Source organism: Candoia aspera, chromosome 3, assembly GCF_035149785.1.
Source record: "Candoia aspera isolate rCanAsp1 chromosome 3, rCanAsp1.hap2, whole genome shotgun sequence".
Lineage (NCBI taxonomy): Eukaryota > Metazoa > Chordata > Lepidosauria > Squamata > Boidae > Candoia > Candoia aspera.
In genome coordinates, this window is record NC_086155.1 from 94,406,386 (window position 1) to 94,434,143 (window position 27,758).

Here is a 27,758-nt window from a genome sequence, read left to right on the forward strand (position 1 = left end):
CAAGTTTGAAAAGTCTTCATCGGGTGAGTTTATCTTCAACTCTGAACAAAAAAATTAATTATAAGCTTAAGAATTTAAAGAATTTGAAATAAACAGCAAAAAGCTAAATAAGATTTTGAACTAAGAAAGTTGTAAACTGATTAAGGGTCCAGATAAATTTGGAATATTGACTTTTACTATAAGATTTTGGAGTTAACTATAAAAAGTGAACAGCTTCTCATGGGAAACATAAGGCTATTGTACAGTAAGTCATAACAAAGGTAAGTGATGATTTGAGAAACTGGACACTAGAGGTGACTAAAGATTCTAAGCAAAAGAAAAAAATACAAGTCTATTCTTGATGTCAGTTAATACTGGGACTTACAAAATGCTATGAAATGTTATAACAACAGAAATATTAGAGGAGATCTTTGAAGAATGGAGCCAGAAATTAGTAACTACAACAGCAACACTGTCAGTAATGATGTCTATTTCTATGGATAGACTATGTCTAAAAGATGTTAATAGAGGATTGACAAATGTGGAACAAATTTTATCTGACAAGACAGAGAAAGTACCAAAAGTGGAATTATAAATGACAGGCCAAGACAATGATTTGGAAAAGGACGCTTTACTGGATACAAAAGAAACTGGCTGAAATTTTATAAATTAAAAGGGAAATAGAAATGATAAACCAAAAGAATGACCTGGAAAATGTTTTCTTATTGGATCTACAAAAGAGGCTTGTTAAAGCCTTGAAGATATCTGTGCAATGGGATAAAGAAGAATTGAAGAGAAATCAAATCCTACAACATTTGATTGAACTAAAGATTAAAACTGTTAGAAGTAAAAGGAAAGAACATAAAGTTGGTTTATTTGATCAAGGTTAAAATAAGAGGGTTTTTTTTTTTTGCAAAGTTCTGAAAACCCTTTATAGGTTTTTTGCTGACACCAGGATTGAAAAAGTTGATGTTTTATGGAGTTGCTTATAGATAAGGGGTGGGATATGGGATGAAGAGATATGTTTGCAATCTTATAGGGGGTGAAGAGTTATTACATTTGTTTATTCTTGTTGTGAAGGTTGGAAGTCACTTCTTTATATATTTTTCTTTTTCTTTATTATATTCTTTCTTTTCCCTTCCTGCCTGCCTGCACTTTTTATTCTTTTTCCCATTCTCTTTCTCTAAGTTTAGTTTCTATTAGCTTTTGCTATTGTAATTAGAATTGTTAACAAAAGTTATATTTAAAAACCAGTTAAGATAAAACTTTTAAATCACTCTCCCAAGGTTTCATACAAAAATAATTTTAGATTGGATGCTGCGTGGAATTATACAGTCAAACAGCCCAATCCTGTGGACTCTTATTTGACAGTGCAATAATGGCATTGGGCCTCATTAGAGAAAAGCACACATTTCAGGTAGCCCTCACTTAATGACCACAATTGGGACTAGAATTTAGGTCGCTAAGTGATGCGGTTGTTAAGGGAGATGTCACGTGACTGCTTCACTTAGCGACTGCAATTCGGGCAATTTCCCTTGCCGTTAAGTGAATTTTACCTGATGTTAGCTGAGGACCCACCCCAATCCAAGCCATTCTGGGCTTGGTCCTCCCAGCCCTGAGCCTCAGTAAGGTAAGGTACTGCCTTCCCCACCTGCCTATCTCCCCCTGCATCTCTGCCCTTTTGGCCACCTGGCATCCTGCCTTGTGAGGCAGCAAGCAGCCCCAGAACTGCGCGGATCTGAGGTTGCTTGCCACGTCCTGGGGAACTGCAGCAGCCCCAGCCCAATCCCAGCTGCAGTCTCCCTTGCCACCCTGCATGCTGAGACCCCTGCCACCCTGTGCTCCACCACCCCAGCTGACCTTTGCCGGCTCCTTGCTCCTGCTGCTGCTGAGGTATGCCCGGCCTGGCTACTAGGATGGGCTGGGCTGGCTTCAGCTGCAGAACACCCCCCCCCCCAAATCAGTCCCTTTGCAAAGAGCTCCTGGGCAGTGCTAAGCTAGCTTTTTTTTTTTTAAGCGAAGCTAGCTCAGCCCCACCCAGCAGCAGACCTGCAACAGGGTCTCTGTCACTTGGGGCAAACATGGATTCCGTGCCCATTTTGGCACCCCCCCAGTGCGGCACCTGGGGCACATGCCCCACTTGCCCCCCCTAGTTGCAGCCCTGCCCAGCAGCTCTTCGCAAAGGGACTGCTTTTAGCCTTTTTAAAATTGTTTTTATTTTTTTGGAATGCAAAGCCAACTCATCTCTGCCCAGCAGCTCTTTGCAAAGGGGCTGCCTTTACCATTTTTTTTTCTTTTTCCTCAGCTGAAGCTGGCCCAGCCCGGCCCAGCAGCCAGGCCGGGCACACCTCGTCAGCAGCGGGAGCAAGAAGATGGCAAGGTCAGCTGGGGCAGCGGAGTGCAGGGGGCAAAAAAGGCATAGATGAGGGGGAGATAGGCAGGTGGGGGAGTTGTGCCCCTGCAGTCTTAAGTGTGGGGGGGCTGCCAAGTGTCCAAATTTTGATCAGATGACTGCAGGGGTACTGCAACAGCCATATATTCGGGCACTGGTCATAAGTCCAATTTTTCAGCACCACCGTAATTTCAAATGGTTGCTGAACAAATGGTCATTAAGCAAGGACTACCTATAATATCCAACATACATTCTTGCTGGGGGTTAATACATGCCTGGTCCTATAATCTACTCTGCTTAGAACTTGGATTTTACCAAATGCAAGTTGAGAAGAAGATGAAGCACAAATGCCTTGCACTTCCTGTTCAATGCATTTCTTCACCCACTCATGTCAGTAATAGCTTATCTAATATACCTTTCACGTAATTAGACGTTTATTATAAGGATCTGAGATCACAAATCATTACTTTTCATAGGCGCTGTGTGTGTGTGTATGTATGTGTCTATGTATATATGTGTGTTTAGTGGTAGCCTTTGTCAAGTGTTTCACTTCAAGTTTTTGAAACCTGTAGTTAATCTGATGTAACTGTGTGTGATCCATAGTTGATTAAAAGAGAAAAATTAGTGTTTCTCTGAAAGATTTTGTAATGTGCACGCAATTTAACATGATAACTTGAATGCATTCAAGTTCCTTTTAAGTTATTTACTTCTTCTTAAAAACAGGAAGTTTTTAGTATTGATATGTGTTCAATTGACCAGAGCATTGTTTCATATCCTTGTGCAAACGTTTCAGTGAAAAGCAGGAACACGCCCCCAAGATAAACTCGAAATATCTTCTTTCTTCATCTCAATAAAATTTCTCTCCCCAGAACGCACATTTTGTTGAAAACAGAGAAGTATTATTTGTACTGAAAGGAGAAGTTCATAGAGGAAACAGTGAAAATACCAAGGCCTGATCATTAGCAAAATGATCCTTAGGTACCTCTGTAAAGGACCTCTAAAGCACTGCAGTTAGGTCTTCTGTTGCAGTAGAAATCCAATAGTGTTATATCCAAACCTCTGACATATGATTATGCCTCTATGATTGCTTGCTTAGTACCTATAAACTATTATACAGTGTTAATTAATCATAATTAATTATCTGTAAGAATAATTGCAGATGAATTACAACATTCTTTCTAAAATATTAATTTTGGGGTTGACTCATTTATTGTGCCACTGCCTACACAGTGATGGGTGTGTTATCTGGGGCTACAGATCATCAGCTACTAATTATAGAAATACACATCAGACTGAAAAAGACTATAAATTCCAGTAAGATATAACTTCAAAACATATTCCTGAAGAATATCAGGTTGAAGTTAGAAAACATTCAAAGACCTGGACCATGTGAATTGAGAACCTGAGGAATTGCGGGAAGAAATTAAAATGATTGTAAAAGAGGAAGCCACAAAGCACATAACAAGAATCAGAATCAAATGAAGGACACACCAGCTATCAAACAAGGCCATAGAAACAGTTAAGGAAAGAAAACTGACAAAAATCAGAGGAGATCTTAGGAAAACTAGAAAGTTTATTGCAAACTTCCAACAGTAAGTGAGAAAACACAAAGAGGTATATCTGAACTTGGACTGCAGACACAGAAGAAATGAGAACAAAAGATCTATTTAGGAAAATTAGAGAAATTCGTGTTAATGTGTTAATGTCATTAGGAACAAGCATAGAAAGGATTTAACAATGGAACGTAATTTTTTAAAAGTTAAATAATGCTAAAATGTTAACAAAAGATGGAATAGACGGAAAACCTGTTGGTCTTCCTGTGCAGAAAACCTGTACAAGACCAGCTGAAACTGCACTATATTTGAGAAAGAAGAATTTGAGCATGGACCAATGATACTTGGGGAGGAAGTCAGATGGGCTATAAAACTGGCAAATAGGAAAACCCTGGCATACATGAAATCTCCACACTCTTAAAGGCTAGTATAAAAACTGTAAATATCTCGATTCTCTGCCAACAAATATAGAAAAAAACAGCATGGTTTAAAGACTGGAAAAGTCTATATACTCCAGTCCCTAGAAACAGATGTTTAAAGAAATGTTCTAATTAAAGGACAATGTCATACAATTACAGTTGAATTACAGCCCTAATATCACATTCCAGATATTGTTGAAAATCCTTCAGATGAAATTAGTGCCCTGTAAGGATAAAGAAGGGACGCGGTGGCGCTGCGGGTTAAACCACTGAGCTGCTGAGCTTGCTGATCGGAAGGTCGGTGGTTCAAATCCGCGTGACGGGGTGAGCTCCCACTGCTAGTCCCAGCTCCTGCCAACCTAGCAGTTCGAAAACATGCAAATGTGAGTAGATTAATAGGTACTGCTTCGGCGGGCAGGTAACGGTGTTCCATTTAGTCATGCCGGCCACATGACCATGGAAGCGTCTACGGACAAACGCCGGCTCTTTGGCTTTGAAACAGAGATGAGCACCACCCCCTAGAGTCGGACATGACTGGACTTAATGTCAAGGGAAACCTTTACCTTTACCTAAGGATAAAGAAGTGAACATACAAGCTCCAGAAGGAACAGGGAAACATGGGGTTGCATAGCTAATACTGATGGAAACTGCAAAAGAATACCAAAAAGGGCTCTACTTTTGCTTTATAGATTACTCCAAAGCTTTTGTTTCCGTTGACCATTCAAAACTAAGAAAATCTCTCAAACCAATGGGCATCTCCCAGTATTTGATCCTTCTGATAAGAGATTTCTAAAATAACCAACAGTGCATGAGGAGGATAAACAGAGTGCTGGAAACAACAGGAATGCACTTGCAGGAGTTGCATAATGCAATGAGAGACAGGGCAGCAAGGACAGCTTTTATTTATAGGACCACAGGAGTTGGACAAGATTTGATGGATCACAACAATAAGAGGGAAAAATGCAAAAAAAGCAACTTCCATTTTTGCCTCTTTTAGCAAACTTACACCCATTGATTTGTCACAGCTGTTAAAAAGTAATGTATGGAAGAAAACAATGCCAACTCATGGCCAAGGAGACAGCAGCCTTCCTAATTTGCTTAGGCCACTTAGGGCTAACCTGGAAAAGTGATAGTGGGAAATTTCTGCCACTATTAATCTATTCTTCTTATTTGCCTTATCAGTACTTAAATCTTTGAAAAATCATGATGGTACTTTCAAGAAGTTCTGGGAGGGCCGTATAATGAGAGATCTCCTTTCAGTGACCATACATCCTTTATTATAAAGACCAATCCTTTATTTCAGAAAGCTGTCTTTCAAATTTATTTATTTTCTTGTGTTTGCTTTTGAATTTTCCTTTGTAAAGCAAAGTTATAAACAGTTGATTTTTTTTAATCCTTATGATCCTCTTTTAGATTTGCCCCCTTTTCAGGTTTGTCCTTCATTTTTTCAAGAAAATATGGTCACTGTGTTGTTTATGGGCATGTAAGCCTCCTGATTTGAGAGCGAGTGGCCGGCAGACTAGGACTCTGTAAACAGGGATTTCAATTCAGCCCTAGGATTACTAACTTTTCCTATGGAATGCGTCCTTTTTGGACCAGCATCAACTTCAGTCCAATGTTAAAAGTTTATCCCCCTGTTTTTTCTGGAGTTAACCTGTTAAAAGTACACAGGCCCGGACCGGAATCTTCTTCCGCCTCTTGGTATGGGTAAATTGGAAATCCTAGCTCCTCGCTGGAGGAACCCTATGGCGAGGCTGCTGCCTTTCCTTCCCGTCCCTGGGCTAAGCGTCCGTCCGTCGCAGTAGCCCTGGCCAAGGCCCAGGGAAGAGGTTCCTCCAGCCCTCGCGGAGCTTCCTGCTTCCCGCAAGGTGCCGAAGAAGCCGCTTCTCTGCAGTAGGAACAGAGAGAGGTAGAGGAGAGGCCGGGAGGGAGGTGCTGCTTTTGCGGCCGCCGACACGCCGGGCCGAGGAAGCGAAACAGCGAGACTCGGGCCACCCTCGGCGAAGACGCCTGGGAGCAGTAAGCTCCCCCGACCTGCTCCCCTTGGGACGCGGGGAGGAAGAGCGAGTGAGGAGCTGCCGCGTCCCTTCCCTCTCGTCCTCCTTTCCCGCCCAGGCCGGGCTGGCGCCTGCCTTTTCCCTTCAGGGGGTGTCGCCGCCTCCTGGGACCCCCCACCCCGAGATGCGACCATGGATTGCAGGATCAAGTAAGGGGGTCAGTGGAAACGGGGCGGCGGGGCGAAGCTGGGTGGAGGAAGAGGAGGAAAGGCGGCCGGCGGCCGCCGCGAAGAGAGCGAGGGGAGGCGTCAGGCTAGGCCTCAAAATCACCCCCAACCCCACTTTGCCTGTATGCGGCTGCTGAGGAGGAGGCCGGCCGGGGGGCGAGAGCTGAGGTCAGCAGAGAAGGGGGGAGAAGGGAGTGGAGCCCCCATACACGCTTCTGGCGCGTCTGTCGGGGGCTGCAATCCCAAACACGCTCGGCGGGAAGGAATCCCTTGGCAAGCAATTGGGTTTGCTTAGGTGGGATCCGCCGGCTTGCGCAAGCTTGCTTTCTCCTTGGAAAAAAAACAGCTTATCCGCAAAGCAACTCTACTGCTGTCTCCCCGCCCGCCCCCGTCGCGGAATGAAATCTGACAGTCCTTTTTTGAATGGCCGACAGTAATACGAGCATTCCTCAGTCCCTGGTTTGCCTGCGGTGCTTACCCTCTTGAACAGTACTTGACACATACCCTCAGCAAGTGACAGTGCAGGTCTCCTACTGGGTAAAGCTCGGACAGCACATTTTTGTAGAATGTAGTCCTACAAGAAACACAGTAGGCCGAGTTTGGGATTTTCTGATCGGTTGGCAAGCTACAGCCCACATGAAAAACTTCTTTATCCCCATTTCTAGTGCACAGTCTCAGCCTCATTATAATCACATGGCATACAACATGCACCTGGGTATCTTGAGATGTCATCCTCCCCATCCCCCAATTTATAGGATTTGAAGATAAAACAGGGTACTATGTTATATGCCAGGTAAAGATTTGACAGGAGCACCAAAGCTCCCCTGCATTTCTGGAAAGATAGCATGTGTGGCAATAGTGGGCAGGAAGATGTTAAAATTGGCAAGGAATTTCACATGACTGAGGGAAATGTGAGTGGAATGATGCCACAGAATTCATAGATATGAATAATTTCTGTTTTTAATAATTTCCACAGTGGGTTGGAAAAAAAAATGAACGCTTTGAATATATATGCCAATTCCAAGGACTTTTTTTGCCAGAGTGAAAAATGAATGAACTCTTTTCCCACCTGGTGCTTGCAGTTACAATCTTGACCTTGCAAGCCGCATTGCTGAACTTCGTATTCTGAACTGGTTTTAATAGTTTTACAAACTGACAATGATCTGTTCATGGTAAGCCAGCTGGAATAGACACAAAAGCCCATGCCCAACATGCACTGCTGTGGTTTGATATTTTATGGTTCAAAGTGACCAAGAAAATTTGAAAGGCCTTTTTGTGGAAGCCTACAAGCAGCTATACAGAAAACAGAAATATTGACCTATGAGATGTTTAACTAGTTTCTGAGACAAGAGATTGTGGTTATAGTTGGAGAACCTGTTGTCTTAGAAGTTTTCTTTTCATTCATTGTGGGTACTTCTGGAGTTAGAAGCAGTCAACTACACAAGCCAATGCAAAAGAGAGCTCAGTTGCAAGTCCTATTATAGCTGCAATCCTGTGCACAATTTCTAAGGATTAATTTCTGATTGAGCATGCATGGGATTACATTGTGTAGAGAAGCATAACATCTCGTCTAGAAATTGTATGTGGTTGATTTTTTAAGGGTTGAAGCCCCATGAGTATAAATTTGGTTAATAATAATTTCATGACTATTTAATACATTGAATTTTTGTTCATAACTCATGTTTTTGGTTCTTTATATGACTACTGTATGTAGTTTAACTTTCTTGAATATAGCACATTCAGCTCCAGTTGCTGTTTAATACCTGCTACTTCTGGCCTTCAATTTACATATTTATTATTCATTCTCATGGTCAAGCAGTCATGTAACCAAGCAGAGGGTGACTTCTTGATTAGATGACCAGGTTTTTTTGTGTGGAGAAATACTCACATGTTCATTTGCATGAAACTCTAATATTGACAAGCTCAACTAATTATTGAAGATGAAGTTATACTTTGCTTATGTAATGATTGCCTATTCTAGAACACCATCAGACTCATGAGCAGGATCACAAAGATATCTGATTTATTAAAGAATAGTATGTAGGATCACAAAGAAAGCTGAGAATGGAAAAAGCATGCCAAATGCAAACTAAAAACCCTCGGTACAAATGAGATCCCTCCCCCCGTAGAATCTTCCCAAGCTCACAATCCCAGGTGCTCCTAACGGCTTCTGATGGTCCGTGGGAAAAGTCCTTGAACAAAGCATATAACCCAAACACATTCCATTGAAATGAACATAGATACAGAGTTTGGCACAAGATTTCACAGCAGCTCCCTCCCAAACAGAAACGCATGTCAGCACCATGGCATGTGAAACATTACGATGTACAGTGCACATTGAAACAGTGAACATGACATACTGCCCCCCAAAAGAAAGAAAACACTAAGCGGCAGGCTTCAAAGGGTAAGCCAAGTGGAAACAGTTTACTAAATCAGGAGCATTAACGTGGCGAGCAGTCATCCATTTAGGATGAGGAAAGTGTTTCCAGCGGATCAGATACTGGAGGGTGCCTCGAAGCTTGCAAGAATCAACGACCTCCTTGACTTCAAAGTGCTGTTGGCTATCAGTCATGATCGGGGCAGGAGGAGGAGGCTGGGGATGCCAGCAGGAAGAGTGGTGGACAGGCTTGAGCAGGCTGCAATGGAAAACAGGGTGCAAGCGTTTCAAATTGTGAGGCAGGTCCAATTTAACAGTAACTGGATTGATAAGACCAACAATAGGGAAAAGACCAATGAACTTGGGAGCAAGTTTTTTAGAGGGTTGTGGGGACTTGATGAATTTGGTAGATAGATATACTTGATCCCCAATTTTGAAATTGTGTTGCAAAGAACGACGTTTATCGACTTGAAACTTGTAAGCAGCCTGGGCATCAGCCAAAGCCTGTTGAATCACCGGCCAAGAATCAGCAAGCTTAACAGCCCAGTTAGAGGCAGAACAGGATTGGGGAGGGGGTTGTGGCAGCTCAGGGACGGGAACAAAATCGTGACCAGAAACCACACAAAAAAGGGTTTGCCCGGTACTCTGATGGACAGCATTGTTGTAAGCCACTTCAGCAAAAGGCAGCAAGTCCACTCAATTGTCCTGATGGTAGTTAATGTATGCTCTGAGGAATTGTTCAAGTGCGGAGTTCAAAATCTCAGTAGATCCGTCAGTCTCAGGATGGGACGACGTGGACAGCGCCTGTTTAGTGCCAATCAATTTTAAAAATGATTTCCAAAACTGGGAAGTAAACTGTGTCCTGCGGTCGCTGACCAAATGGGAGGGGCTACCATGGAGACGGTAGATGTGAATGAGAAATAGGCGGGCCAATTGCGGGGCCGACGGGATGGATGTACATGGAATGAAATGGGCTTGTTTGGAGAAAAAATCTTTTACAACCCAAATTACAGTTTTTTTCTGACTGGGAGGTAGGTCCACAATAAAATCCATAGAAATCTTGTCCCAGGGACGGGATGGGCTGGCCACTGGCTGTAGAAGCCCCTGTGGTTTCCCTCCTTTTCGCTTTGACATGGCACAAACAGGACAGGAAGCAACATAGTCTTTTACACCACGCCTTAAGGTTGGCCACCAAAATTGACGGCGAACCAAATGCAAGGTTTTGACAAAACCAAAGTGTCCAGCAAGTTTATCATTATGGGAACGCTGCAAAACATCAGCTCTTAAAGTTTCAGGCACATAAAGGTGGTGTTCCACCCACGCCAGACTGTTTTCAAAAGAAACATAGTCTCTATTAGCTAGCAACCAAGTGTCAGATTTCAGTGCCTGGAGAAAGTCCTTCTGTAACTGACAAGGAACTTGCACTTTCCGCTTCCCAGACTGGGCTGGGGTCGGGGTTGCCTGCACACAGGTCTGGCTCCGAGTGATGGCAACCAAGCCCAGTTGTGGTTGAGTGAGAACACTCCCAACTATATCTGCCATGTGGTCAAGGTCCTGAGGTAAATGTGACAAAGCATTGGCCAGAAAGTTTTTCTTTCCTGGAATAAATTTTAACAGGAAGTTAAAGTGACTGAAAAATTGAGCCCAGCGAATTTGTTTAGGACTGAGACACCAGGGGGTGCGGAGGGCTTCCAAATTCCTGTGATCAGTCCAAACCTCGAAAGGGCATTTAGCGCCTTCCAGGAGGTGACGCCAGGCTTCCAAAGCGGCTTTTACAGCAAAAGCCTCTTTTTCCCAAACATGCCACCGGCGTTCAGTTTCAGAAAATTTTCTGGACAAATAAGCGCAGGGTTTTAAGTGATTTTCAGAATATCTGTGTAACAATATAGCCCCAACTGAGGAGTCAGAAGCATCAACTTGGACCACAAAGGGGCGTTCAGGATCGGGGTGCTGTAAAATAGGCTCAGCAGTGAAGAGGGTTTTTAACTTCTCAAATGCTGCCTGGCATTCAGGCGTCCAATTCAGCACTGCCCCAGCGTTTTTTACTTTGCGTGTCTCCCCCAAACCCTTGGTATGGAGTAAATCACTAAGGGGCAAAGCAATCTCAGCAAACCCCTGGATAAATTGGCAATAGTAATTACTGAACCTGAGGAAACTTTGCAATTGCCTCCGGGTGCGGGGACTTTCCCAACTTAAAATTGCCTGAATTTTTGCAGGGTCCATTTCAATGCCCTTGTCAGATACCCTAAGCCTAGATAGTCAAGTTGGGTCTTGTGAAACTCACATTTGGAAAGCTTGGCATAAAGCTTGGCACCTCTAAGCTTACTTAACACCTGTTTGAGAAGGCTTTCGTGTTCCTCCTCGGTTTCAGTGTAAATGAGCACATCATCCAAATAAACCAGGACCCCTTTAAACAAATGACCATGTAATACTTCATTAATCAATTGCATGAAAACTCCAGGCGCCCCAGCTAACCCAAAAGGGAGGACTTTGTACTGAAATGAACCCAGTGGACAATTAAAAGCGGTTTTCCACTCATCTCCAGCTCGTATGTGGATGCAGAAATAGGCTTCACGAAGATCGAGCTTGGAGAAAATCTTGCCCTTAGACAAGTGAGCTAACATGTCCTTCATAAGTGGCAGAGGGTATTTGTTGCAAATTGAGATGGAATTTAACCCCCGATAGTCCGTACAGAGTCGAAGCGTGCCATCTTTCTTTTCCCGGAATAGCACAGGTGCCCCAACTGGGGAATTTGCAAGTTCAACAAACCCCCTTGACAGATTTTTGTCAATAAAGTCCCGTAATGCCTCAAGCTCCTTCTGAGTCATTGGATAATTTTTTGGCTTGGGCAATTGAGCGTTGGGAACCAACTCTATTGCACAATCAGTTTTCCGATGGGGGGGTAGCTGTTCTGCTTCCATTTCCCGAAAGACGTCTGCAAAGTCTTGGTATCGATCGGGCAAGCCTTCTAAACGTGCCAAACTAGGGTGCGGCGTGGCAATTGCAGCCCTTCCAACCCCCGCACTTGAAGCTCTCTCCACGGTAGGGGCTTGGTAAAACCCATCCTTAAAAGTCAGAGTTCTGTGTTCCCAATTTATATGTGGGCTTTGATAGGTCAACCAGGGAATCCCCAGAATGACCAAGGGGTTGCCAACAGGTGCCACTACAAATTTCAAAGTCTCACGGTGGCTGCCCATTTGCATTGCGACAGTTCCAGTGAAATGGATTGCCCCCCCCCCCACCGTTGAACCATCTAACTGTGTGAAGATCAAAAGCTGCTGGAGGGGGAAGCTAGGCAGGTCCAAAGCAGCAACCAGATCAGGGTGAATCAGACACCTGGAACACCCAGAGTCAACTAAAGCCCAGACCTCTGTAGTCTTTGTGCGGGAGCCCAATTTCACTTTTACTGCTAGAGTGGGACAGTCAGCACTCACCATATCATCTTTGCGCCCATCCTCCTCCACCTGCCCGCAGGTGCTCTTCATGGCAGGTGGCTGGCGTTTCCCGCCAGCTCCTTAGAGTCATCTTCAGCCTCTCCCGAGAAGTAGAATACTTCCTCAGCATCGGCTGCCCCCTTGGCTGCTGTCATCCACCGCGAGGGGGGTGGCGATTTGGCCGGCAGCTTGCCCGCTCAATCCCCAGCCTTGGCTTTTGGGCAATCAGCTGCTCGATGCCCTTCCTTTCCGCATCGTAGACACTGACCCCTCACATAGCGCCGATCTCTCTCCTCTTCCCAGGCTCTGTAGCCTGGCCGGGCAGCAGTTGCAGCACTTCGGGGTCCCCTCATGGTGGCTGGTTGTTTTTCAGGTCGTTTGGTTTGCATGAAGGTATGCCGGGCGTGCTCAGCCTTGCTGGGCAGACAGATCCATTCATACAATGTCTCTGGGTTGTCTCTACACAACGCCCACCGCAGGACGTCCCGATTGAGTCCCTCTTTAAACCGTTCTATTAAGGTTGACTGAGACCAGTCGGGGATTTTCCCAGCTAAAGCCTTAAACTCCAGGGTGTAATCAGCTACAGACAGTTGGCCCTGGGTAAGATCCTTCAGCGCCTTTTTAGCTCTTGCCTTGGCTAGAGGATCCTCAAAATGCAGCTTTAACGCCCACATGAAGTCCTCAAAATACTCAAGCTCGGGGGAGTCAGACTCACTTAATTGAACATACCAGTCAGCCTCTCGTCCCTTCAACTTGGTGGCAATGGCAGTTATTTTAGCCTCTTCGGAAGGGAAGTATGGTCCAAACTGCCTCATGTAACTTAGCATTAGTGAGAAAGAAAGATAATTTGGTTGGATCCCCATCAAGCTTGACAGAGAAGTCTTTCACCCCCACCCCTGTTGGAGCTGAATCAGCGGCTGCTTGAGTGGTTGGGCCCCAGGTTACAGTAGTTCTCCCTCCTCGGGGTGAGGACACTGGTGGTCGAACTCTGCGGGGTGGAGATTCATCCCGGCGCCATCTCCAGCCCTGCTCTGCCGGCGGTCCGGGTGGGGGGATGTGGGATGATTGCATGGAGCTGGAATCTCCTTTGCGCCTCGGCTGCCCCCCCCCATGATAGAGACAAGTTTCTTAATATGTACTCCATCGATTCTATTTTGGCCTCCACCACTCTTAGCCTTTCAGGGGTTTGAGATTCCTCCCTCCCTTGTGTGTTAGGCTGTCTCCCTGTTGATACCGTGATAGATTCTACGTTTGGGGTCAGCGGGAACCGATACTTCCAGGATGCCTGGGACGTCCCTGGCTGGGGTTCTCCCATTTCATCCCAGGTGATTAACTCTGCGGGCGATTCGCTGGGTGCCGGTTGCTCTGGTTCTCTCCCATCGTCAGATTCCTCCACCTCAGGGCTGCAACTCGAATCCTGCCGGAAACCTGAACGTTCTGGGGTGAGGCTCAGTTCTCCGCTCTTGACTGTTGACTCAGGCATCAAGCCAGTCGGTTCCTCAAGTCCCCCGGTCGTGAGCTTGGACTTGGCCATCGTTAACTCTTTTCCCTCACAAACTAATCTTGGTAGGAGCTAACGGTACAACTTTGGTGATTCTCAGCTTTATGTAATGATTGCCTATTCTAGAACACCATCAGACTCATGAGCAGGATCACAAAGATATCTGATTTATTAAAGAATGGTGTGCAGGATCACAAAGAAAGCTGAGAATGGAAAAAGCGCGCCAACTGCAAACTAAAAACCCTCGGTACAAATGAGATCCCTCCCCCCGTAGAATCTTCCCAAGCTCACAATCCCAGGTGCTCCTAACGGCTTCTGATGGTCCGCGGGAAAAGTCCTTGAACAAAGCACATAACCCAAACACATTCCATTGAAATGAACATAGATACAGAGCTTGGCACAAGGTTTCACAGTAGCTCCCTCCCAAACAGAAACACATGTCAGCGCCATGGCACGTGAAACGTTACGATGTACAGTGCACATTGAAACAGTGAACATGACAGCTTATTGCTTCTCAGTTGTTGTCCTGTCTTAGATAACCCTTCGCCATTCTAGCACTTTTTGTCTTTTGGAATAAATTCTCCTGAGTTGTTGGCTAGGAATTCTAGAAGGTAATTTCAATACAACTTGAAAGCATGAGTCAGGGAAAACTAACATTAACAAAATTTCATTGCAGTTGATTGTAAAAGAAAAGGCAATGTTAGTCCATAAAACAGTCTCCTTAATTGTACATGTGAGGGTAGATGTTATTTAAAAATTGGAGTGTACTGGCTAAAAAGTCTTTATCAAATGCAGTTTATTTCAGTTATACATAATAATCTCTTTGAGACTATATATTTTGCATGGCCAGTAAGAAATAAATAGATATTAGAACTACAACAGCATTTGCTTTGAAAATCTATAGAGAATTATAATATGTATAGGAGTTGGGAATGGTAATGAGTAAAAAATACATTGCATGACATAAATAGGACATACTGGAAGTGTTACAAGAGTCACATTGCAATTCCATGTCCACATTGTTATGAACCCAACTCTGAAATGATAGAATCCTTCATGTTAAAGCTACAGAACTTGAAATAGATGTTGAAGGAAAAACTGGCTGATATATAGGATTATAATGGATTTTAACAGATTATTTACATGTGTACCTTGAGTGTAGTTTTCTGTGATCAGTCATCTCTGTCTTGTACTGCTTATTTTTAATCCCTAATGAAGAAAGGGAAAAAAATTCCCTAAAGAGGTAAAACAAATGTTATTTCTGACTTGCAGTAGACTGTAGTTTCACTCCTTAGTTTTAGTGTCAATTCCCACTTCTGTTTATCCTAGTTCAGCAGGATTCCCTTTGTTCTCCCCAGTCATTCAGTGCTGAGAGTTACTAGAGCTGGGATAGCCATTACATAATCTAGTAAATTTCAGCAGTCAAGATTAAATCATGTTTGTTGACCTTGCATTGTAATGCAATACTATATGTCTCAGGGGCTGATAGAAAATAATCATTTTGTATTCTAAGGGCCAAAATAATTATGAGTCATTACCATTGTGCAGTTTAATGTTGTAACAGAGATAGCATTCCTATGATAAGATTATTTAAATGTTTGTGACCAATCCATGACTAGTCAGATATTTTGTTTTTCCTTTCAGAGAAAATCCAGAGACTACCTTTGATTTGGTGATACAAGTAAAATGTCAGGCTTCCGAAAATGAAGGTAATACACATACATTTATATTCTGCATATAAATTGATTATGCAAAATGTAACGGGTTTATATTTTTAATGTAGCTAGACTGAAGGAAGTGTGCTTAATTGTTTTTTATTACAGTTATGTTTAGTAATAGAACTATATAATTATAGCTTACCGTATTATATGCTTTATATACTACTACTATTATTAGCTGTAGCAACAATAATATTTAATTAGAGACATACAGTTTGCTTTGAGTTTGTACTTTAACCTTTTTCAATTTGCACATTATAATGGATTTCATAAGTTGTGTTTTAGCAGTACATATAATTATGATGTTTAAGCAGGAATCCTCTCTGGCTATGCACACATAAGCAGTTCTGCTGCTAGTGTAAATCACTCAGTTGCCATCACTGTGTTTCTGTTTTAATAGCAAGTGGAGAATTATCATGTTAGGAAGGAGAGACTCATGGAAAGTAACAACATAAGCTTTCTCAACTTAGATCTGATAATCCTGCTTAAACACAAAAGAAAATAAATACTTTTCTCAAGGTGTCTCCCTAAATAAGCTTTTGTATCTGTTTCATCTGTTTTTTAAAGTTGACTATGGAAAGAATATCTAACTGAGATGCATTTCAGAGAACCTGGATCAGCTAAATTCAAGTGTTCATGTTTTTTGCATGAATTTACATTTGGAATACATCCATATTCCAAAAAGTAAGGTTGGGTGAGAAGAAATGAATAAAACCAGAACAAAAATTAAATATAGTTTGATGAAATTAAGATATAAATGCCAAAATTAAATTACTCAAAATTAATAACATTAATTTGTTAAAGACAATTCTATTTTTCCCATGAATTTAATAATGTATCCTATCATATTAAAAGATACAATTTGGTGGCAATTTCTGAAGTAGTTCTGAGGGCTGTACCAAGGTTTTGGGGTCCACATGGCTGCTGGGGCCTCCAGTTGAGCTAAAAGAAGCTGAATTATCTCCTATTTATCCAGGCTCCGAGATGCTTTTAGCATTTCTGCAGTTTATTTATTCAGAGAAATATCATTAAATAATAAAGGAACATTAGTTGTTATGTAATACATTTAGATGTTTGCATCTAAAATTATCACACCATCTGATTTTTTAAAAGTAAAATATAGCATTACATAGCCAATAGTGATTTGCTTCAGGAATAGAAAATATAAATACCCTCAAACAGGCAAATGGGAGAATAACCACCACATGTTAAAAGCATGGTGTTCCATGTTTGTATCGTCTGGAAAAGTACAAATATATTGTTATTCTGTTCGTATAACCTCTGTCTCAATCCAAGATAAGATAAAAGTTGGTAAACTTTCTTCAGGGTATAGTATAGGCTTGGTAAACTGTGGACTTGTTTAGCTGGAATTTCAGCATGGGATAATAGATATGTCCAGTCATTGCCTTTTAAAGGATGACAATTTTATTTATTTATTTATTTTCTATCCCACCTTTATTATTTTTATAAATAACTCCAGGCGGCAAACATATCTACTACTCCTTCCTCTTCCTATTTTCCCCACAACAACAACCCTGTGTGTAAAGCTATGTACTGAAGCCTAATATATATTTGATACAAGTTCTTGGCATCAAAAGTAGAATTAATTCTATAGAGTTTAGTCGTGTAGAATATAACCATTTCTGTAGTATAAAAGGGTTAACAAGAATTAGGAATAGATAGTGAATATAGCAAGTTGGTGCTGATTTCAAGAAAAAAAGTTTATTTGTTTTATATGTATGCTGCCCATTCCCAGACGCTCTGAGCAGCTAACGATCAAGAGCATCATAAAAAGCAAGAAGATAATAGATAAGCCCACCCAAAAATGGCACCTTCCCACAATAGCACAATCATTTAAAAAAACAAACATATAAAGTCATGAGTCCATCAGTTCATTCTGAACAATCACAACAGATGCTAGATAGAATAGCTATATAATTTAATTGTTCATGATTTGTGTATGGGAATCATGTGTATTAAAGTCTTTCCTGTCATAACTTACCAACATAAGAAAAGTTGGTTTGTCAGTGACAAAGCCATGGTGCTGGTTTTTTATTTGGAAAGGTTTTTTTCTGCTTTCAACCTTCCTTCTGAAATCTAGAGCCACAGTTCCCAAACTGGGTGTCACTGCAAACTCAGAGGGGTGCCATGGGATATTTGAAATCTTTGAGGGAAACACAGTGATAATATCTGTTGGACACTGTGTATTAGCCTGGCATGCATGTATTAGCCTGCATGCATTCATTCATTCATTCTATATAGCTGCCCACATCACATTCATGACTCTAGGCAATTAAATTAAATTAAACAATTGAACAATTAAAACACAGTATCATTGTATTTTGCTTGAAATGATAAAATATCCTATGGCACCCCTCTGAGTTTGCTATTTCTGTTATGCCCGTGATTTGCAAACTGTGTGCTGTGGCATCCTGGGGGACAGTTTGGGAACTGTGCCATGCTGTGAAAGAATTACTGAGACACTAAGGGTGCTATGAGTGAGCTAGTTTGGTGTAGTGGTTAAGGCACCAGGCTAGAAACTGGGAGACCATGAGTTCTAGTACTCCTTTAGGCACAAAGCCAGCTGGGTGGCCTTGGGCCGGTCACTCTCTCTCAGCCCTAGGAAACAGGCAATGGCAAACCACTTCTGAAAAATCTTGCCAAGAAAACTGCAGGGACTTGTCCAGGCAGTCGCCAGGCATCAAAGACTGACTTGAAGGAACAAAAATACCCCCTGACTTGAAGGCACAAAAAAGAAAAAAAAAGGGGTGCTGTGAACCAAAAAAGTTGGGAACCTTTGGTCCAGAGAATGTGATACTATGTAATTCTCCCATCCTCCATGTATAAAAATAAGTTTTATATTGTTCTTTTTAGGGGTCTATCTGCCATCATCTCAAATTATTTAGCTCTTTTCATTAGGCTTGGAACCAGTTAATAGCACTTTCTAATTAGTGTTTACCAGTGAAGATGATTTGTCAGATTGAAGAAATTATTTTGGGGGAACAGCAAGTTTGGAGGACTTTTAGATGATATAAATATTAAATTAATATGCAGAATATCTGGTTTCTAATGCTACATGACACTATTACAAAGATACATCAAAGTACAAAGTGAAAAAATTATGTTAAAAATAATTAGACAGCTGGTTTCATTTTGATTACTAGTTCTGTAGTAGATGTGAAATAATATGCTTATTCTTAAACTGCTTCACAGAAATAGTGTGATTTGGTTTATACTACCACAACCTTTCAGCCGTGTTTGCTACAATAGGAAGAAGAAAAATCAGCAAGTGTTATTGTGCCTTCACTGGGAATTTCTAAAGTGGTATAAGAAGCACTGAAAAGGTGTCTGCTATTGCTTGATCACTAATTAGCAGTTTGATAAATCTGTTAGCATGTAGGATACTACCAGGATTTGTTTCTGCCAGTGAATTTTTGTATGCTCCTGTTATGTTAAGTTTCAGCTGGTTTGTCATATTAGAGATTGCTCTTATCAAAGATCATTATTTCAATCAATTTTCAATCAAATAATGATTATTTCAATAATTTCAAAGACCAATCATATATCATTATTTAAGCTATCAGCAATATTTATTTATTTATTTATTTATATTTCAAATTTCTGTCACCGCCCATCTTCCCCAAAGGGGGACTTTGTGGTTTACAACACAATAAACAAAACCATGAAACATAGATTGCAATACAAAATCTTATAAATAGATAAATATACAACCTTGTGGCGAAAAGCTCTCATTCAACGGAGATGGCACTACGGTGCCAACCACCCCCAGGAGGAGTTATTGCCCTTCCCATCCCAAGTAAGGCGGCAGAACCAGGTTTTTAAATTCTTCTGGAAGTCTGGGAGCAAAGGTGCCCTCCTCACCTCCGGGGGCAAGATATTCCAAAGAGCGGGCGCCACTGCAGAGAAGGCTTGCCTCCTGGACCCCGCTAGATGAAATTCCTTTGTTGGTGGGGTCTGTAGCATACCCTCTCTGCTTGACCGGGTGGGACGGGTTGATGTTATGGGGACGAGATGGTCCCTCAGATATACCTTATATAATGATAACATGAATATAACTTACTAATATTATCATCTTGCCTTACTCTTGGTCTTTTGTAGAACATACTGTTTCATAGTTTCCTTTAGACTGTACGGGTAGTCCAGGCTTAACGCCCATTCGTTCAGTGACCATTCGAAGTTAACGTTGGCACTGAACGAATGGTACATATGCCCAGTCCCTGAAGTTATGGCTTTTGTAGCGCTCCTGTGGTCATGTGATCAAAATTTGGGTGCTTGGCAGCCTGCCTGTACTTATGACCACAGGGGCGCTTCAGTTCCCCTCACCTGCCTATCTCACCCCCATCTCTGCCCTTTTGGTCGCCCTGCACAGTGGCACTCCTTGTTGTGGTGGCGGCCCCTGTGGTGCTGGAACTGAAGTAGAGGACGGGGTTTTCAGCAGCCTCAGCCAGCTGCCACCATCCGCGTGCCTCTATTTGATGGACCTTGTAAGACAATTTGAACCTATGATTGGAGCTAACCTGTATGGTTGGGCCATTTATGAAGTTTTAGTCTGAGCAATATGGGAAGCAGCTCACAAAAAATAATTCTAATTCTACTTACAGAGCTTTTACTTTCACATAGGAAATAAGATGCATTTGTGTGTGGTAATAGTGGGGCTGTGCATTGCAAAGAAAAAAAATCAGAGATAAATTATCCCCAAAGTAAGATTTTGGTATTTGCCAAATGCCCTAGAGCCTATGCTTGGGGGTAAAATGAAGACCCAAGTTAAATATTTGGGGGTAGTGATTCACTTCTCCTGTAAGCGTAGGGCCCATCAGGATTATATTGAGCAAAATGCCCCAAAATTAACAATAGCTCTGAAATCTTTCTAGTACTCTAAAGGGGCATGAATTATACTGGTCGCTTTTAAAGTATTTGCAGGAAATGTTTATGTACATCTCTTACTTGGTGTCCATTTAGACCCATATAGCTCTTTTGCTTAGTTGGGGAGAGTACAATCTAAATTTCTAAGGGTTATTTTCCAAGTGGTGTGAAGTGTGCTTAATGTGGTCCTTTGTCATGAAGCTGGTATTATTAGAGTAGAAACCAGCATGTGTATATTTTCATTCTGGTTGAAATTGCTGGTTTTTTTTTTCTGTCGGCTTAGGTCCCTTGATCCTGGCTGATAACTTTGAATCGACTTGGAAAAGATTAATTTATAAGAAGTTGCAGAGTCATGGTTTTTCACAGGACATATTACTGATGAGGGCTATAAGTAGGTGGTAGCAAGCCTTAAACAACATGTTAGGGATGTAAAAAATAAATTAGATTTGTCAGTTCTCCCTAAGATTTTTTTTTTTTTAGACGCTAGACTCCCTTTTTTAGACTGGCAAAATATTTAAACCAAATATCTATCCCTAAATTTAGGAGAGCACTAAATTTTAATGCACTTTGTAAAACCCACTGTAACCAATCATACTGATTATTTAGTTATTGTTGTTTATTTTTAACTTATTTTGTAAGTTTTAATTTCTACCTTTTAGGTGGAATTCTGGTCATTGACTCTAGTAAAGGACTGACTGATGAGCAATAGTGAGGGATTTACCCATTCAACTGGATGAATACATATTTGAGACTATCTATTAAAAATCCAGACTAATGTTTCCTACTCTTTTGGAAAGGTGCTAATGCTGTTTATTCCTGTGACTGATTTTAGGCTCTTCTAGCATTTTATGTCTCTTAACTAATGCCTTTTAAAAAATATTCCACTTAAATTTATGAATCTAATATAAAATGCACACATTCATTAGTTACCTAGCACTGGAGTTTTAGCTTTAAATAGACTTTCATGCTAGGATAAGTGTTTGAATATATCATACTTAAAAATGTGACTCATTCATTATCTGTGCCTGCGCTCTTTTCTTTATAAAAGAGATTCATATTTTAAGTGGGTGTTCTTTTTTTGTATCCCATCTGTTTGCTGCACTTGATCTTGCTGTGAAGTAGAGGTTAGTGTATGACAGCACAGTCATAAATATTGCTGTGGAAATATCAGGAACAGAGAATATTGTCTTCTGAAAAGACTGAGCAACAAGAAAGACTGGAAGCAAAAAGATGTTAATATAAATAATGCAGCTTTAGTATTTTGCTGAATTTTTCATTATTCCTTAAAAATAATTTCAGTATAGAATTTTAAAATAATATTTTGTGTTGCCCTGTTATCATGTAAATCCACCTATGTTCTCAGACATTGAGAGGACCTTGAATTAGTTTATGTAGATTAGCAGTACTTTGCAGACTGTGTTTTTCATTATGCATAAAATTTGGCTATTCCTATCCTTCATATTGCATATGATTGATTGATCTGTGACTTTGGGGTGCTAACCCCAAGAATAAGGTTTTAAAGTGGGAAGAATACATTTTAGAAATCATTTTCAAATATACGATATAATTTGAGTGTAGATCATCCAGATTGTGCTTTTTTTAAAAAAAAAAATCCTTATGAGTTTGATCCAAGGCAGATCTGCAAAACTGGGTTACTGCTATATACTTTTCACTCAAGTCCTTATGAAATACACTTCTATGCATATTTTTCCATCCTTTGCAATGGTACCCATGAGTGATTCTTCTTTTTCCCCCCCAGTAATTTCACCCATGCAACATTAGCGTCTTCAAGTAGCCTGTTCGGCTTTGTGACTCTCTAGTTTTTGATACATTGTATAGAAGCTATTGTTCCAGGTGCTTTTAGAATTTTTTGAGCTGATATTTTTTTAAAAAAATGTTTTGATAATCTGTCATGTGGGCTGCTATTTATAACTGATAGACTTGGTGGATCATAGTTTCTGCTGGCTGGATATATAGCCTGAATTTTTCTTCATGGCCTGAGGAAGAGAGAGAGAAATTGACGATGTGGAGTAGCCTTCCATGTTGCTAATGGTTGTGAAGTGGTTAAGGGGTTACACTAGAATTGATGAGACACAGATTCATGTCCATTATCAGCCACAAGAGCTTGCTGAGTTATTCTGGGCTAGTCTTACCAGTCCAACCAATCTTATAGGGCTACTGTTATGAGGAGATCCCCACAACTGCACAAGGAGGAGGAGGAGATCTCCAAGTAAGTCAGCTTGAACTCATGGAGGAAAGGTGGGATATAGAATTAACAGATAATTACTCACATGTGTTAGTGTCATTAGTGTTAGACTGTTTGCAGTTATTTAAATATCCCTTCTGTACTTTTGATTGGTAGATTTTTTCCTAAGTATTTTTCAAGTGGTGCTGTTTGTCAAAAGAACATTTCTCAAAAATTAGTGAATATTTATGACTAACCCATGCGAAGTAACAAGGTTGGATTTTGCAAATAAGCAGAGCCCACTTTTTAAATAAGAAATATTAACAATATTTGTTTTGACTAGAGCACCTGAGAAAGTGGAGGCTGCATGAGAAAATTCTTGGCTTGTGTGCTTAGTTTTTTGCAGGCTATTTTATACATTGGATTCTAAGTATAGAAATGGTAGGAGAGGATAGACACAATTAAGGAAAATATTTTTTGTACATTCCTTTGTTAGTTTAAATTTAGACATATATCTTTGTACTACCATTGAACAAACAGGAAGTTTTATGTCATCATTTCAACCAGGGTTGCCTTAAATAGGCAAATTGTGGTACACTTTTTAAAACTGTAATGTATTTTAAAGCTTACGTAAACCGCAGTTCATTTACAGAAGCTGACTTTTTAAAACTGTACACATGCCTAGAGGAAGTTACCTCAACTTTTGTATGTATAATAGATATAACAGTGAATCTTGTCAAGTTTAGAGGACTTGATAATCTCCTGTTTACTGACTAAGAGCTTGATCTTCCTGCATTTGCTGACTGATGCCGGATGAGGAAAATCTGCTTTGTATCCTCTCTTAGTGGTTGGTTCGCTATCTTCCCAAGGCACAACAATCTTTTTGGACAAATTTATAAATGTGAGAACTATTGAAGTTTAGTGTGGAGGCCTGTCTAATCACAAAAAAGAAGTAACTTGTTCAAAAACAAGGTAGAAGTTGAGTTTGATCCCTAAATGTCAAATAATATTTATCTGTATATAATGTGATCACTCTCATTTCCAAAAGTTGAATAAGTTCATCATTGCAAAAGCACACACTTTGTTTCTCAAGATCATTACCCAGACTTACCTGAATATGCACAGCCTTTTTCAGCCATGATGACCAATCACACAATGTTATCAAAGAAATGACTCTAGCTTTCTCTTTTTTCTTTCTGGGATCCCTTCCTTTCTCATTATCGTGTACCCAGTGTGTCAGGGATGTATAGACATTCCTTTTTAGTCACTAAATTCCTTCAGTGCCCTGATTGTGTTCCATTTATTTTTCTTACATTTAATTTTTAAGGCAATTGGTTGGGTAGAGGTAGCGTGCAAAGCTGCCTGATGTAAAATAACAACAGTGGTAGTAGCAGTAGGTAATGGTGTATGTGAGGTACCTTTGTAACCATAGCACCCAGAGATTATTTTCCCTACTCCTATCTTTATCTGCTCTGTCAGTTAACCTGCACACATTTCTCATTAATGTTTTAATTCTCTTTGGTTCCTTCCAAAACCAACACCAAGTCATCTGCAAAAGCCCTTAACTTGTAAGTTTCTTTTTAAATCTTTACTCTGACAATCCTCTCATTTTGTCTTATATCTCTATTCAGTATTTCAAGAACCAAAATAAACAAGAGAGGAAACAGTGACCTGCACTCATTTCTCAGTGGGATACTTGTTCAGCACTATCACAGGTGGTGATCTTAAGAATGCTAGTACTTTCCCTTTTGGTAACAATATTTTTGTTCCATTCAGAAGACTAAGATGCTTTCAGTTGCTAACTATGGATATAATGAGCACGGCAGTGCTTTAGTATGAATTATTATCTGTTTTTTAAATTCTTATAAATTATCCTTGCCTAAATCTTAAATTCTAGCTATTTTACCAACCTGCTTTTCAGTTTTTACAAGAAACATTCTCAGTATTTGCTACTGAAAAAAAATGCCTATTTGAACTAGTTAGAATAATGAGTTTTCAAATCCAAATTAATTTTATTTTTGATGTACCTTTTCTTGAAAGTGCTTGAAACTATGTACATGATTCTCCCTCTTACTTCTGTTTTGTTGTTTTTGCTGTTTTGTCTTGTGAAGGGTCATGGGCCAAACAGTATCAGTTTAAATCAGTTGACTTTTAATGGATGTTTAAAGACTTTGAGAGACTACATTTTGAATATGATTTATGTATAATGTAACATATATTAGCTAAACAGTATGGGTGAGATGCTTGTCAGCCTCTGAGGTACCTGCACTTTTAGGATCCTTAACAGATCTAGCATTTGAATGGAAGCCAACAATCCAATTTTATAAGGTATTAAAAAGTAAAATGAAAGTCAGTGTTACTGGTAGTCCTCATTTAAAAACAGCAATTGGGACTAGAATTTCTGTCGCTAAGCGACATGGTTGTAAAGCGTGACATCATCTGATTGCGCTGCTTAACAATGGAAATCCTGGTGCTCCCATTGCCATTGTTAAGTGAATCACAGGTCATTAAGTGAGGATGTCACATGGTCACCATTTGTGACTTTCTGCTGGCTTACCCATTGACTTTGCTTGTAGGAAGCTGGCAAAGAAGATTGCAAATGGTGACCACGTGACTGCAAGATGCTGCGATGACTGTTAGTATGAGGACCAGTTGTAACACTCGTTCAACACCATTGTAAGTTTGAATGGCTGCTGAACAAGTGGTTGTTAAACAAGGACCACCAGTAGTTGTATATGTATTGAGCTGTGGAATCAAGAAGCTGTATTTTCAATGTGGAGAATTAATAAGTACTGTATACTTCTTATGGTTTAACAATGAAATGATTTCATCAGAAAATATTATTTCAGGTTCATTAGACCCCTAAATAATATTTTAAAAAGACATTAGACTTTTTGTCCTGGAATTGTAAAAAAATTTAAGGTTCTTTAAGTCATATGGTCTGGTCTTGCCCAGGTGTAGCTTCATTTTGGTTTTATATCATTATGTATGTCAATACAATTTTAGAAAGAAATCTTAACATTAAAGACCTTAATGTGATATTCCTAAAACATAGAATTTGTTAACTCATGAAGACTGTTGGCTCTATCAAGCCTGGGGCATGGCAAAGAAGTGATTTTAATGTAAACAGGAAAAAATTATCCTTGTGACATTAAGGAACGGATTCAAGATATGAGTCTGTTATCTATGTTTGAGAAATCTCTGTATTTTAAAAATGAGAAGAACAAGCAATAAGTTTATGGTCTATGATATGCTTAAGGTTTTAATTTTATATTGCTATTTACAGTTATATATGGCTCTTGTTTTTGTTAGCTTTCTTTTTTTGTCAACTAGTTTATTTTAATTACTCTAATATATCTATGCTTTCTCACTGTATAATCACTGTTATGATTATTATGATACAGCACTGCAAGAAATATCTTCTATATTTGCATATAAGATCATCCACAGATAAGCTGAACTTTGAATTTTGAACCAAAATAGATAAACCAAATAGATCATATATTCCCAACCAGATGCTGTCCAGAAATTTTGGGACTGCAGTTTCCACAATTCCCAGTCACCATAGCCAACAACTGGAAAGTTCAGAGTCTGTATATTGGAATGGCATGTATAAATGGTAGGAAATAAATAAGTTATGGGAGTAGGTTTAGGAATATCTTAGAACACTTCACTAGAGAGGATTATGTACACGGATAAGTCAGAGAGATGACATGAAGTCTTGTAGCTCTCTGTTCAAGAAAGCAAAAAGCTGTTGCAACTCTAGTTTCACTATGCCCCTTGCATGTGGTCTACTGTGGTTCTTCGGAGACAATTGTGTCCCGGTAGTGGCCTCATATGAAAAAAAGGAAAAGAAAAAAAATGCTTTCTGAACTTTTTAAGAAATTATGCACAGAATTGTCTAATTTTTTTAGCATTTATTTCTAGTAGTTTCCTCTCCATTTTTTTGGCTTGTGGGGAAAGTTAACTTCATATGTTATGTATCTTGACCATAAGAAGTAACTTATTTTATGTTTTACATTAACCTTTTTAAAGTTGTGTGATCAATTCTGAGCATATGTAGAATAACTTGTTACATTTTTCTGTTTGTACAAAATAAGGTTGATGTATACTTTTACAGAAAATTTGGGGGAAGGAGAAATGTGTTAATTTTTAGAGATTGCCCTCTGCCCCAAGGTTTGAAGGAAAATATTTTCTTCATGCATATTGGAACAGTAATTACTACTGTTAATAAGGTTACCAGAAATATAAATGTTTATATTGTTTGCTCTTAAAGACTTCAGAGTAGGAAACGTTTCAAAGTCTATTCACCTTATAATTTGGAAACGGAAGAATCAATTCCTACAGTACAGATAGTCCTCGTTTAGTAACTGCCTTGGATAGCTACCGTTCGCAAATATAGTGGAAATAAACTGTAATTAAAAAAATATTTTTTGACCAATGTGCAAATTTACCACAACAAAAGGCTTCTGTCCTAACAGCCAGGAAACACGCTGAGACAAGGAACTGGTCTCTAATGTTTATTGCTAGTACATAACAGGAATCCTAACAAACTGAAGAAGCGTGGGAAAACCCAGACATATAAACCCCAAAGGTTAAGGCGGTCCCGATCTGTGTCTCTTTGAATGGCTGACCAATTCCTCAGTGCTACGCATGCGCTTAACAGTCTGGATGGGAGCCCCCTGCTCGCCATCCTTACTCATGACAGCTTCAATGTGAAACTGATTAATGTCTGGTCATTTTCAGACAGCAGCTGCCAGCGGCTTGAAGGTTCTAATCAACTAATTAAGGTCACAGAGCTCAGCTTGTTAACTTGTAGTTAGCACTTTGTAGGGAAGTGCTGTGCTGTGGAGAAAGGCAGCCCAGGAAGAGACAGCTTGTTTAAGCAATCTCTCTGCCCTGCGAGGGGGCAAAAAAAAGGGGGAAAAAATGGGTCAGGCACAGGACACTGTATGAGAGAACTTTATCTGAATGAGATGGCAGCAATCAGTGATCTTTGCAGTGTCTGTCTCTTGGTCATGTGGTTCACTTAATGGCCATTTTGCCCAAACCAACTGCAGTCACTAAACGAGGACTACCTGTATTGTTATTG

General features: G+C 40.4%; 1 protein-coding gene across 1 annotated transcript in view; it reads left to right on the top strand.

Annotated features, from left to right (window-relative positions):
- Positions 1-6,202: 6,202 nt before the first annotated feature.
- Positions 6,203-27,758, top strand: part of DENND1B (DENN domain containing 1B) — a 200,761-nt gene continuing 179,205 nt past the window's right edge. The window contains exons 1-2 of the mRNA XM_063298387.1: positions 6,203-6,549; positions 15,524-15,588. Coding sequence (XP_063154457.1) covers positions 6,533-6,549; positions 15,524-15,588 — 82 coding nt within the window. The 5' untranslated portion in view covers positions 6,203-6,532. The remainder of the gene's footprint in view (positions 6,550-15,523; positions 15,589-27,758) is intronic.